Here is a 12,708-nt window from a genome sequence, read left to right as displayed (position 1 = left end):
GGCTGACGACTGCAAAACATTTCGACTTCTCCTTGTGTTGACGTTTACAGAAAATTGAATGACTACCTACTACTGTAGCTACGACCTTTACGACAACAAAGACGGTAAATCTTAAAGTATGAAGATGCTACCTCTCAGCCTGAGAGCCTTGGCGCTAACAGCACTGCCATTAAATAGTTCGAATACCGGTCTGCCAAAAGGGAGTGATTACTATGAGGCATCACTAGCTAAGCAGGCGTGCTCGTTCTCAATAAAGTTGCTGCTACTTCTAGAAGCTGCACAATATCAACATTTTAATAGCCAATTAATAAGAAATGCGACAATCACTGCTTGTGAAGAATTCATAAAAATAGGTGTTCTCGCCGTTAACCGTTGCTGGGCGACAATGGGTTACAAGCTGTTCAACCTGCGACGTATTTTGACTATCAATAGGGATGTACGGGAGCTGAATTATTATGGTGATGATGTGAGCAATGGCTGTGGAGGCGAAGGTACCAACCACTGCACGAGAAACGTTTAATACAAAGTACTATGGGTTGATGCTTGAACAAAGATTAACGTATGATTGAAGTCATTATAGAGGCACAGCTGTTGTTTGCGGCTTTACAACTCTAACTCGTATGTCTACGTCCCCGTAGAAGCTCTAACGTATCCGTCAAGTTGAAGGGAGGGGACTGGGGAACCAGCCGAAGGCACCTGCTTCCTCAATTCTTGCTTAAGTCTTTTGCCGCACGCACTTTTCGGTAACTGATCAATGATGACAATTCGGTCCTGCAGACGGCAAACCTCAGGCAGTTACAGATCGTTGTAATCCCGGATTACTTTTCGCACATCAGCCTCGCTCATATCGGGTGCATACGACGGCTGCCGGACCACGAAGGCCAGAGCTCGCTCACCAGCTACTTCGTCAGGGATACCGATTATGGCGGTCTCTGCGACGGCGGCGTGTTGGATCAGGTGTCTCTTTTGGCCAGGGCGACTTGGTTACCCTACAGAAGTTAATGGTTGGCCAGGGTGCGCGGATTCACGCCTCGCATTAGTATGCCCACTCACCTTGACCTTTATCATGTCGCAGATGCGATCCACAATGAAAACATGATTCTCGCCACTAGGGGCGGTGCGGAAGAGGCCGATATCGCCTGTTGATCGCCTGTTGGCCACCACACAGTCCGCCTTGTCTGTAGGCGGGAGAAAGGCATCGCTAGCAGAGTCAACGTACCCCCGCATAAGGCTGGGAGAGGCAATGCCGATCTCGCCCATTTCCTCCAGGGTTTCGATTTCACGGCCATTATCGTCTCAGTCGGATGCGGACGTCCGGAAGCAAGACTCCACTCGAACCTGGGAAGATGTCACTGAAACTTGACATCGCTATATACGGGCAGGAAGGTTTTCACCGTAGCTAATATCGGCGCTTACATAGAGTCGCATGGGCTTGCTTTCCTTCTCTAAGGCAATTGTTGTCAAGATAGGTACTGCGTAATTTACCACATGGTCAGAAAGCGCACCTGCAGGACGCGCGAGATTTTAATAGGACGCCCAGGAGCTTCCGCAGTGGGCGCCATTGATTGAAATTGACAACATTGAAGCCTTTGAAGTTCATCGACGACTGGACTGTGGGTGTTCATCCCTGGTCTAGCGCATATCATTATTTACATGGTAATCCACGTGCGCAGGACCAAGCCCGGGGGCGCTGGATAATAAGCCCTGGTCTAATTAACAAAATCGTCATTATACTAACTTAGTAGGGTAAATTACGAGATCTAATCGCCCCCGTATTCTGCGCCCTGCCTCTTCCAAGAGAGACAAAGGCGCGGCCTTCTAACATTACGATACCCGTAGCTTGACAAAGGACTGCATGCGTGCTGTACGTTGTCCCCTCTCAACATGGGAGTAAAAATCTAAAACTAGAGAATAGTACGAAAGGATATTAATAATGTAATCGGCCGACACGTCTCACTTTCTCTTTGTCTCGTATTTTGTACCCTTGTCAAGTCCTCTCTTTCCGGGAGTGGTTTCCATTGGTAGATCAGCCCCATTCATGCATACAACGCCATACTTTATCAGCTTGCTCTAGCATTTTTTGCCTCCCAATATCACTGTTGCCTACTCTCCACTGCGGGTTCTCCACTTTTTAATCGCTCAACACTTCGTGGGTCTGCCCACCACCTCCCAAACACCATCACTAGATCTCTACACATCACGACTTCAGACATGGCCGAGAACCAACCCGGCGCCTCCCTCGTGCGAGGGCTCCAGCTGCTCTTCGCCATCATCGTCATGGGGACAGATGGCTACGGTACGCACTGCTAATACGCCCTCTCCCATCAGCCCACCTGGCAGTACTAATCTCGTCGACTAGCTATTCACGTGTTTCATGGCCACAATTATGAAGTTGACTCACCCGTGTTTGGTGGCGAAGCTACCCTTCACGTCAGTGTCCCTTCGGCATGGGGCTTCCTGATGATCTGTGCGGTCTGGACGGTCCTGATCGTCGTCTTCCACTTCGTCAAGCCCAGTCTCGCAAGCCGCCCGATGATTGGCTACATTTATATTATCGCCGAGGCTGTGGCTGTCCTCTCGTGGCTCGCCAGCTTTATTGCCGTGGCTGTCAACGTTTCGACGAGCAATGCCTGCTTATCGGATTAAAACTCGTGCGCGGAGCTCAAGGCGGCGACGGCCTTGGGTGCGTTTGAATGGCTGCTCTTTATGTTTACCGCAACCCCGGCTGTCATGTCTTTCAATCACCGGAAACAGGGCGGATCCTCATGAATATCAGAACCAGCGGATACGCAACCGAGTGAGTTGTAAGGGGATGCGGTGTCGTTGTTGTCTGTTGAGAAGACCTGTTTGCAGTTGGTAATGCGTGATTCATGTGTTATCAGACTACCACAGGGCTAGCAAGAGAGCCCGACGTTGGTGCGCTCTGGACGAAGATAGGATATGTCATATTCGGCTGGCCCAGCCGTCATCAGAGCAGAGTCACGATATTCAGTTTCCTGGGTCCCGCGCCGAAATACCAACAGGTGTCTGCTCTGACAATTTCTACAAATATTTCGAGTTTTTTCAGGAGGGCCGTATTACCTCAGGTCTGTCGGATTGGGTCTATGTGGGGTTTTCTGGTCAAGAGGATGAGTTATACCGTGGGTGAAGAATAAGGCACGATTGGTATATCCATAATAATCTAACATAGCTAAGTGGTGGCTTTTGCGGTACCAAGTGATCTCTGGAGCACGGTGGGGAGGTTTGAAACTTTTGACTGAATTTATCATGTTTGCTATCATCTAAAGACGTTATTCTTTTCTGTTTTTGCATCCTTTGCGATGAGATATGACAAGGTTACTTACTATTAGCGCTGTTCAATGCTTCCTTTTCGAAATAAACACCGCTGGCCTCTTGTACTCATCAACGACCAGAAGCATACTATGAATCTCGCCGCCCACGCCCGCGCTACCTTCGGGAGTTCCGCAACTAGTGGGTGCCTGGTATTTGAATCAGAATTTGTTAATGAAACGAGCTAACTGGCGACTATGCTAAGCGATTGAGGAATTTGCAAATGCCTGCATGAAGATGAAAAACATATATACCACGTGGAGGCTTATTGCTTGGCCGTCTCCGCACCGACGCTACTATACAGCTAGGAGCTATCCAAGGACATGGATTGATTAAAGTCAGAGGGGTATCTGATGGCCCAGATGTCTTCCATCACGCTAGAATAAAAGAAATATGTTCATATATATAACCGTGTCATGTCCTGTCTGGTCCCTCTGCAAATCACGACATATGGTGAAATCCTCACTGACCATTCGTCTACCGTCGGTCTGTCTACCCAAGGCTATCTGAGTACTGTAGTGGTCGAAAAGCTGAATCTCCGGCTTGTCCAAGCAATTCAATATATTCAACAATTCTGCCTACGTGTATGACACTGTTCCGGTCCGACCAACGTCGTTGACATCTATCTTGCGTATCTACAAGGGTATTTTTTGCTAGGCTATCTGACACAGTACATACTATGGTTATCTATATTACAATTTGTGTAAACAATGCGGAGGTCGATCAAAATGCAATCGTCGCGGACAGAATTGGAGATTCAGTATCGTGGACCAGTATACTTTGACTGGCTTACAGCCCTGCCAAAAATTTGCCCGTTACCTTTTCTATCTCTTCCTTCATAATTACAGGGTCCATCAATATATGTACCGTGTATTGACAGGGTTCAAGGCATGTAAATAGCGTCGACGGATAGAAAACCCATCCGCGTTTGCAATTATGCCCTATGAGGCTGGTATGTTTAGTACTGTACAAAGCTTTGCGCAGGCAAAGAACAGTGGTGCGCGTAGGTAAGATGCTTAGAAATGCTATTGTGATAAAGGATGTTTCATGATCCCAAGTTGATATACTGCTAAATAAATGATCTCATTCTGAGCTTCTATTACTCCGGACAGAACCTGACGCGATCGCGGATCCACAGGAACAGGATGAATACAGAAAAGCAAAGGGACTTAGTTCATTGTGTATGAACGTCATATCAAAACAACTTTTTCCCATATGTATGGTTCGCCCGATATTTGCTGAAAGAAGCATTTGGGACCTCACCCACTTGGTCGTGATTACTTCGAGATTGGTCTCGGTCAAGCTTCAAGAAGCCATATCGAAACTGGGTAGAAGAGCGCCATAACTATAGATAAGTACTTTTTTCTTGTATTGCACGATAGTTGCAATTACTTCCAAGGCAATTTAGGGGACAGATACATGTTCGTTTCCTGTGGCCGCTTGGACTCGCCAATGAGGAGAAGCGAGATTTCAGCAGCCAGCATTGCCACGATCCAGTTGCGAAGTTCGACCGCCACCAATGAGTCGACACCGTACGAGTCAAGCGTCCGGTGGGGCAGGATAGCGTGACAATCAACTTGCTCGCTCGTCCAGCACCGCGGCTCCGACGGCCTCGACGGCCTCTTCTACAGTCTTGGCGCGCCCGATTTTATTGATATGGTCTGAGCCGCTGCCGCTGCCGCCGTCCAGCTCTGCACCCGCAAACAGAGCAAAGTCCTGGCTACCTCAGGCCATGTAGCGATGGTCGCTAGGTATGCTGGCAGGGCCAGCTTACCGGCTTGCATCTGGATAAGGGCTGCGCTGGTGGGTCTGCGGAGGGGCTCATGGAGCCGAAATACTGCTTTTGTGGGCCCCGGAAAGAGGTCTCGGACGTATTCGCCGTGCGTAGAGGTTGTCCACTCGCGTGTACACGCCTCTATCGTTTGCTCACGTAAGGTGGCTTTGGCTGCTGTAAGGAGCAGTGGCGTAGTGATGGGTGTGGCTGTATCTCCTGAACCCTGAGCCCTAGTACCCTTTTGCGTCATAATCAACCATAGCCAGCTCAGGGTCAACTGCAGACACTTGTGGGGGCCAAGCCCGATCCACCTCGCTTCCTAAATTAAGTTAGGTTGACAGAACTGAATCTATTTAAATTCACATGACCAAGCTTTCTCACTTGTTTACTTAAGCTTTTTTCGCTTACAAGTCAGAGTGACAAGATCCATCATTGCGGTAGCTACTTGGAGACATTTGGGCTTGGCTTATCGGCTGGATTTCGAAGTCATTGACTAAATTAGATCGATACCTTTGCTAAGAGGCGCTGAATGTAGATTCGTGCCAATCGGGTTAACCGTGTCCTTGGCTTGCTCCCGGTATACTTACTAGTCGAAACCAGTCTAACGCCAGCAGCGATAATGCCCATAGAAGAAGATAAAGAAATCAAAATGACTACCCTCTAATTCCCTTTCACGTCCCACCTCTTAGCGTCTTCTCTCGTCCGCCGTCCTCTTGCCCCATCTTTCCTTGCCTTCCTTTCTCAGAGGTCTGCTATTATGTCTCCATCGTGGATAGTCTCTTACTTGCCCGTGCTTTGTTTCGCTCTGCGCACCGCTGCATACAACTGGGACCCATGTTCTTTGGACGCCTGGATCGAGAATCTTCAAAGCTGTTTGCAACTATGTCATGATGAGACATATTACGATATTTTCTTCAACAGCACTGCGTGCGGTGACTATGGTATCGAGTTGAATAACACGAAGAATTCAGATTGTTGAGTGCCTTTGCAATAATCAGATCGCTGGAATTTCCACTCAGACAAATATCACGAACTGCTCGGCGACTCTTTGCGGTGAATCTTCCAATAACACACTTTACGTCTATGACCTGAAAGCCTGGACTAGGATGTGTGACTGGTCTTTCTGTAAGTGAAATTTAAATTCGCTGCATCAGATAACTTCACTAAGCCCTGGTGGTAATAGGAGAGGGAATTTGTAACAGTACAACGTCTGCAGCTGTGTTGGTTGTCTTCCAACCCATGGATTCGTCTCTTGTAAATGCCTATGCGGCAGAATATGGCTGTTTGCGGGATTCTTGTAATTGGATGCTTGTAGGTCTGTTCTAAGTGGAAATCTGCTAATTCTAATAATGGCATAGTGTCGGAATTGTGAGCAGTATCCGCCTTGCTACTATCTACTTTCTTTAACGAGTACTCATCTTACTTGTAAGGCTTCCTATCAATAACTGATTTAAACCTAGCCTAATACTAGTGTTTAGGGACGACTACCAAGGCGTTTATGTGGTGAACAATCGAACTCAACCTTGGAATCGGTGGCTCTGCCACAGCCATGCGACCCTTTATCCGACGATACTTCCCCTATCTCCTTGGTCTATGCTCCGCCGGCGGATACTATGGGTCGGGTTCTCGAAAACAAGCACATCCCTTGAGCTCCCTCCCCCGAGGCGAGCAACCCGACTTCTCGAACCGCGATCTTCACTATTCTACCGCACTCACAACATCGCGAAACGCACCCGATAATGATAGCGATGAGCAAACATTGTTTCCGAAAATTGACGCGCTAAAGGGGGTGGATGGCATCATGCGGACAGTGGAGTTTGATGTAGAGGACATGTCTACTGAGATGCGTTAAAATTAGCTGATAGTCACTTGATTAGCTTCAATTTTAGGCGCAGAGTTTATATTGGACTGTATACATGACGATTAATCATAATATTAAATATAAAGATCAGTGATCCTATGAAGTTGACTTTGATAATTCCTTCGATGTCATTGAAGTATATCCTTAGCTTTTTTATCTGCATTCCAAAGCGAGTTATACATTGAAGCTTAAACCTCACTTATAAGCAAAATAGTCTATAATTGGCCTAACCTCTACCCCTTGCTTAAAAGTTTGATAATCATTTCCCGACCACTTGCAGCACAATGTAGGCAACTATACAGCACGTTAGAGACAAACCCTTGAGAGAGTTGGGTGTAGTACGAGCACGTGGATACAGACAAAGAGAGGCAAGTTCAATCAGAATCAGGTACTTCAAATGAATCCGAGCCCTCCCACGGGTATGAAGAATCCTTTCGGGGGATGAGAGAAGGAGTAAGGAAAGGCTAGAAACAAGAGAAAGGGGGGACGAAAATGAAGTGAAAAGTTAGAAAAGACAGGGTATGAGGGGCAAGAAGTGTCAGGGCTCCGATCCAATATGTAGATAATAGACAGAGCAAGTCAAACAACAATTTATAAGGTATAGCATGAGGATATGAAAAACCTCAGTTAACTGTGCTGGAGCAATACTCAACTTGTCGTCTGATAGAAAACGTGGCAAGGAGATATGAGGCGTCATAAGTAGCACACGAATGTATGAAATGTGAAGGGAAGAGGCAAAATGACTGACTAGAACGAGAACCCAAGAGAAAGGAAGCCTACTTACGAGCAATGATAAGGGCACCCCCAGCGCCGGCTTTCGCGCCTCCGCTCCCCAGCGTCAGGATAAAGCGCAGCCAGCCAAAAGTCAGCTTTTGACCCTTCCGATCAAAGTCAGGCACTAAGTCGCTGATGGTCTTCAACCTGTTCAGCTTACCTGCGTATGGAGGGTAGCGGAAAGCAAGGATAGACTCTAGCCAGCTGGGGCTGCTTGTAATAGGCCGGCGGTGCACGAAGACGTCGAAGCTGGAGCGACCACGATACGCACCGTAGCCGCTTTCGCCGACGCCACCGAAGGGTAATGTGGGAATATGTAGGGCAGCGTCATTACAAGAGACACCGCCAGAGCGAGTGGAGGAAATAACTAGAGGGTATTCGTTAGACAAAAGCCATATAGAGAGGTCAGGGAACATAAGATTGAAAGTACTTTTAGCAACATCGGCCTTCGAGCCGAAGGGGTAGAGGCCAAGAGGAGTGCTTTGTACACTATTGGCGAGGTTGATGGCCTCGTCTAGGTCCTCAACAGGTACAATCGGGATGAAAGGACCGAAGCTCTCTTGTGTGCACAGTGAGTCCTCGACAGAGTCTACCTGGACAACCGTAGGCTCGATAAAGAGATCATCCTCATCAACAGTGCCGCCAACCAGGATCTTGCCCTTGCTTTTATCAAGCATAGACGTGAGGCGCTGGAAATGGGTTTTATTAATAATTCGTGAGTAGTCCGGCGAGTTCTTAGCACCCTGGGGGTAGAACTCCGCGTATGCTTTCTTGAATTCTGCAATCACTTGAGGAACAAGGCACTTATCGATGAGCAGGTAATTTTGTGAAGTGCAAAGCTGACCTGCGTTCACCGTCTTGCCCCAGAGCATACGGCGCGCAACCAGGCGCGGGTCAGCCGTCTTACTGATAATCGCCGGGTTGATACCGCCTAGCTCAAGGACCACTGGGGTCAAGTAAGGGGCTGCCGCCTTAGCAATAATACGGCCAACATTAGCACCGCCTGTGAAGAAGATCTTATCCCAGCGCTCAGCCAGGAGAGCCTGCGTCTCAGATACACCTCCCTGAACAACGGAATAACATAGAGGGTCAAGGGCTGCCTCGCAGATCTTTTGTATGATAAAGGCGCTGTTGGGGGCATTTTCGGAGGGCTTAACAACAACGGTATTACCGGCAGCGATAGCGCCAATAACAGGGCCCAAGGTCAGCTGGAAGGGGAAGTTGAAGGTGCTAAATACGATAGCCAAATAAATTAGATTCTCTCGCCTCACCTGGCACAGAAAAGCAAGACATACCCGATCACCAATACGCAGCCTAGGGGATCCTTCCGAATTTTGGGCCCCATGATTTTGAAAGGGAGGTCAATATCGTGGGCTTTCTCATCTTTCACCCACTTATGCAGGTTACGGGTAGTAAAGATGATGTCGTTGAGCAGCCAGCCACTTTCGGCGACTTCAGTCTCAAAACGCGGTTTCTTTAAGTCCAGAGCGCAAGCCCGAACAATATCCTCCTCGTGGTCTTTAATGCTACAGAAAACAGCACAGCGGTTAGCCTTCCTGCATGGAGTGGTATTTCGCTCATTTTGCAAAGAATATAGCACGCACGCCCAGTAGAGTTTCCGGAGCTGGACGAGACGGAAGTCGACATCGCGGGTCCTATGTTCCAGGAATGACTTGCGAGTGGTAGAGATGCAGGTGGAAATTGCTTCCAGCGAGCTGAATTTAAGATCTGGAATGTGGTTGTCCATCACAGTGGCAGAAGATAACACGAACAGAGGAGATAGAGACGCACTGGTAAGAACGTGAAGAAAAGTCTTCCTAGGGACTATCTAAGGGCGTCCTCACCGCATTCGCTTGCATCGCTCGGCTTCTTATAGATAATACCATGAGCCGAGGAAGTTTAATTGTGTCGAGATTGGCTTATGAAAGTAAGTTAGCATTCAAAGTCTAGGCTGTCAGTGGCATCGTAAGAACGTTTACGTTGTGGGGCTGTTTCCGCGTAGAAACGCTCGATTGTGGTGTGCTTGTAAATTTGTGGCAGTTTTATGACAAATGCTAGTATGTATACTTTCGGCTTGATTGTTGCACCGAAAGGAACACGATGAAAGTAGTGATCTTCCACCGAGGCAAATACCCGACATCTGGCAGACAAGTAGACTAATTAGGGTGTGGCGCACTAGGGGCGGCCGCATCTGGACAAGTCGGATCGTTTGTTCTCCCGCTCACGCTCCTTAGTCATAGAGCTTCCTTAGGTTTATCTAATTAGGTTTATCTAATTAGGATATATTGAAGTTGCGGATTTCTGATAGGCCTGGTCAATCCGAGGAAAGCAGTCTCGTGACATGCTCCTTCTCCATTCTAATTCATAAGCTCTTATTCCCCTCAGCTGCGTCAAGTTAAGACAAACGCCGAACTTGCGCGGACGATACTGTACTACTATCGCGCCGTACGTCCTGCCCTCCTCCACTCGCACATCACTACGATTCGAGGCATGCCAAGCATGGCTAAGCGCATCCTACATGTTGTTACCAACGCCGCACATTATGACGACCCGACCCACCCTACCGGCTTATGGCTATCTGAACTCACCCACGCTTGGCACGTCTTCGAGGAGCATGGATTTCAACAGACCATCGTTAGTCCGACGGGGGGTCTGTCTCCATTAGAGCCGCGGTCGCTGAAATTCCCCAATTACGACAAGACAGCCAAAGCCTGGAGGGCCAGTCCAGCTCGAATGTCCCTGCTGGAGAACACTGTCCGACCTGACCAAATTAATTCGGCCAATTTTGACGCTATCTACTTTACTGGTGGGCATGGCGTAATGTACGACTTCCCCGATAACGAGGGCCTGCAGCGAATTACCCGGGAGATTTTCGAACGGGGTGGTGTCGTATCCTCTGTTTGCCATGGCTACTGTGGCCTCCTGAACACAAGGCTCTCAGATGGGTCATACCTGGTCGCCGGTCGTAATATGACCGGGTTCACCTGGAAGGAGGAAGTGCTTGCTCGTGTGAACAAACTTGTGCCCTACAACGCCGAAGAAGAGGTGAAGAAGCGTGGCGCGCGCTATAAAAAAGCCAAGCTGCCTTTTGTGTCTTACACAGTGGTGGACGCCAATCTAGTGACTGGACAGAACCCTGGGTCGGCAAAAGAGACCGCGAGGAAGGTAGTCACCGCCCTCGGCCAGTCATGATGACGTCACCAGTTGCCGCATAGGGATATTCCCTCTCTCTGAAATTCCATTGGGCTTGTCTTGGCAGTAGGATCTTGGCAGTAGGATAGCATTGAACACTCGCCTGCATTGACATTGCGACTTTAGCTAGGCAGCGTCAGGTTAATAGAATATCATTATCATCATCATCAGCATTGAACACTCAGCAGAGCTTACTGGGTGGAAATGAATAGGAGAATGAAGGAACGTGATATTGTCTATGTTTCTATGTATATGTTCTTATGTTCTGCATCTATACAACGGGAATGAATACAAGACCTACATGTTTAATGAACATCGGGGAATAGCCAATGCACAGAGGCCTTCTACCCCGAAAAAGCGCAAAATGTATTTGTGAACAATCTTGTACAAAATCTAAAACAGCACCTGCAGAGGATTGCTATTTGCACTGGCCTTAACTCATTGTCAATAACCTCATCCGTGCTGAATTAAACAGTACTATTCGCGTCGCTGTTACCCCCTCGAAGAATCATCAAATGATTGTCTTCAAAGCTTGATGTTATCAAAAGCTTTTAAGAGTGTTGGCATGTTCAAGATCATCTGTGCATCCTTCAGTACGTCTATCCGCAGGACGGTCCAGGCGCCTAATTCATTAAGAAGTTCGCTCAGTGGACCTCTGCCCCGATAGACGTTGACGTTCCGAGGGAAGACTCGCTGTGCCCCAAGGAGTGGGTTCGTCTGAACTGTCACCTGGTACCATTTTTCGTCGATCTTGTTGATTGCGTTGTTATTGATAATCCAAGATTGCGGCGGTATTGTTTTCAACGCCGGAAGGGGAACATCCAGTGCCAGATCGAGTGTTCCATCGGTCGCAGTGATGTCAGCTTTGATATTGTTATCCTCCATCTCCAAATTGATATTGGCGAGCCATTTAGGTAGTTGGTATCCGTAGACACCACGTACTCGAGCGATTTCGGTATCGACAGGTAGAGCCAAAACGTATCCATAGAAGGTTCGATTCCAAATAGAGCTGAACAATTGGGTCGTACTGTAACTTCCTTTACCAGGCTGGCGGACGATAACGGCGATAGAGACCTCGTTATAAGGATCGTTATCGCAGACGAGATACGAGTAAAACGTCAACGCCACCAATCCATATCCAGGCAATGCAGTGATGGGCTCCAAAGGTGCTGGGAGCTTCGACTTCAAGTTGTCAAGGGGTGCGAGAAAGAGAAGCTGTACACTCTTCGTGCGGTAGTAGAAGTTAGGTGCGTATACCTGGCCAACTCTCGAATCGACCAGCTTCTTCGGGATTTGTCGGAAAAAGTCAATGTCGGTTCCAACTGCCGGATCACGGGCTACCTCGTCCAGGTCCGGGTTCATACGATAACGATCGTAGTATCCGCCTTTGGGTACATCGACCTTCTGGCCTCCAAATTCGACCTGTACTGTCGGGCACTGAGGGCGTCTACTCGGTTATCCAGAGGGTCAGTGGGATGTCTAGGTAAAAAGTAAACCCGATTGTCACATACGAAGCAGAGGTATTGGATAGAGCGGTAGAAGCCATGATGCTGGCAGTATTATCGCGCAAAGCCAGGGTTGGATCGCTGATCAGATATGTGCAGTGAGCGATGAAAGTGGTTGTGCCTCTTCACGGGCTCGCAAGAGGCAACTACTGGGACCTTTCTGTAGATGAACTTGCGATATAAGGGAGATGGTAAAGCTAAATTCAAATGCTGAATAAAAGTAGATAATGATGGCGAGTTTCCTTACCGAGGCAATCAGCCACTGGAAACCT

The 12,708-nt window shown here is 48.2% G+C and overlaps 7 protein-coding genes across 7 annotated transcripts; 3 read left to right on the top strand and 4 right to left on the bottom strand.

Moving 5' to 3' along the window:
• Nucleotides 1–795: 795 nt before the first annotated feature.
• Nucleotides 796–1,260, bottom strand: N7520_000032 (uncharacterized protein; the record flags this gene model as incomplete). Its single annotated transcript, XM_057133967.1, has 2 exons — nucleotides 796–963; nucleotides 1,054–1,260. The coding sequence occupies 2 exons, from the start codon at nucleotides 1,258–1,260 to the stop codon at nucleotides 796–798; spliced, it is 375 nt and encodes a 124-aa protein (XP_056999903.1).
• Nucleotides 1,261–2,211: 951 nt separating this feature from the next.
• N7520_000031 (MARVEL domain-containing protein) lies at nucleotides 2,212–2,646 on the top strand (the record flags this gene model as incomplete). The annotated part of the gene is made up of 2 exons (XM_057133966.1): nucleotides 2,212–2,296; nucleotides 2,360–2,646. The coding sequence occupies 2 exons, from the start codon at nucleotides 2,212–2,214 to the stop codon at nucleotides 2,644–2,646; spliced, it is 372 nt and encodes a 123-aa protein (XP_056999902.1).
• A 2,309-nt stretch (nucleotides 2,647–4,955) lies between these two features.
• Nucleotides 4,956–5,354, bottom strand: N7520_000030 (uncharacterized protein; the record flags this gene model as incomplete). The annotated part of the gene is made up of 1 exon (XM_057133965.1): nucleotides 4,956–5,354. One exon carries the CDS (start codon nucleotides 5,352–5,354, stop codon nucleotides 4,956–4,958), a length of 399 nt encoding a protein of 132 aa, XP_056999901.1.
• Nucleotides 5,355–6,653: 1,299 nt separating this feature from the next.
• N7520_000029 (uncharacterized protein) lies at nucleotides 6,654–6,956 on the top strand (the record flags this gene model as incomplete). Its single annotated transcript, XM_057133964.1, has 1 exon — nucleotides 6,654–6,956. One exon carries the CDS (start codon nucleotides 6,654–6,656, stop codon nucleotides 6,954–6,956), a length of 303 nt encoding a protein of 100 aa, XP_056999900.1.
• Nucleotides 6,957–7,741: 785 nt separating this feature from the next.
• Nucleotides 7,742–9,486, bottom strand: N7520_000028 (aldehyde dehydrogenase family protein; the record flags this gene model as incomplete). The annotated part of the gene is made up of 3 exons (XM_057133963.1): nucleotides 7,742–8,969; nucleotides 9,035–9,265; nucleotides 9,344–9,486. The coding sequence occupies 3 exons, from the start codon at nucleotides 9,484–9,486 to the stop codon at nucleotides 7,742–7,744; spliced, it is 1,602 nt and encodes a 533-aa protein (XP_056999899.1).
• A 752-nt stretch (nucleotides 9,487–10,238) lies between these two features.
• On the top strand, nucleotides 10,239–10,931 carry N7520_000027 (type 1 glutamine amidotransferase domain-containing protein; the record flags this gene model as incomplete). The annotated part of the gene is made up of 1 exon (XM_057133962.1): nucleotides 10,239–10,931. The coding sequence occupies one exon, from the start codon at nucleotides 10,239–10,241 to the stop codon at nucleotides 10,929–10,931; it is 693 nt and encodes a 230-aa protein (XP_056999898.1).
• Nucleotides 10,932–11,456: 525 nt separating this feature from the next.
• Nucleotides 11,457–12,477, bottom strand: N7520_000026 (Acetoacetate decarboxylase; the record flags this gene model as incomplete). The annotated part of the gene is made up of 2 exons (XM_057133961.1): nucleotides 11,457–12,378; nucleotides 12,443–12,477. 2 exons carry the CDS (start codon nucleotides 12,475–12,477, stop codon nucleotides 11,457–11,459), a joined length of 957 nt encoding a protein of 318 aa, XP_056999897.1.
• Between the last annotated feature and the right edge of the window lie 231 nt (nucleotides 12,478–12,708).

The sequence above is a fragment of the Penicillium odoratum genome, assembly GCF_028828045.1.
Source record: "Penicillium odoratum strain IBT 22623 chromosome Unknown utg000001l_segment0_segment0, whole genome shotgun sequence".
Taxonomy (NCBI): Eukaryota; Fungi; Ascomycota; class Eurotiomycetes; order Eurotiales; family Aspergillaceae; genus Penicillium; species Penicillium odoratum.
Note: the sequence above shows the minus strand (reverse complement) of the source record. Positions and strands in the feature narration are given on the sequence as shown.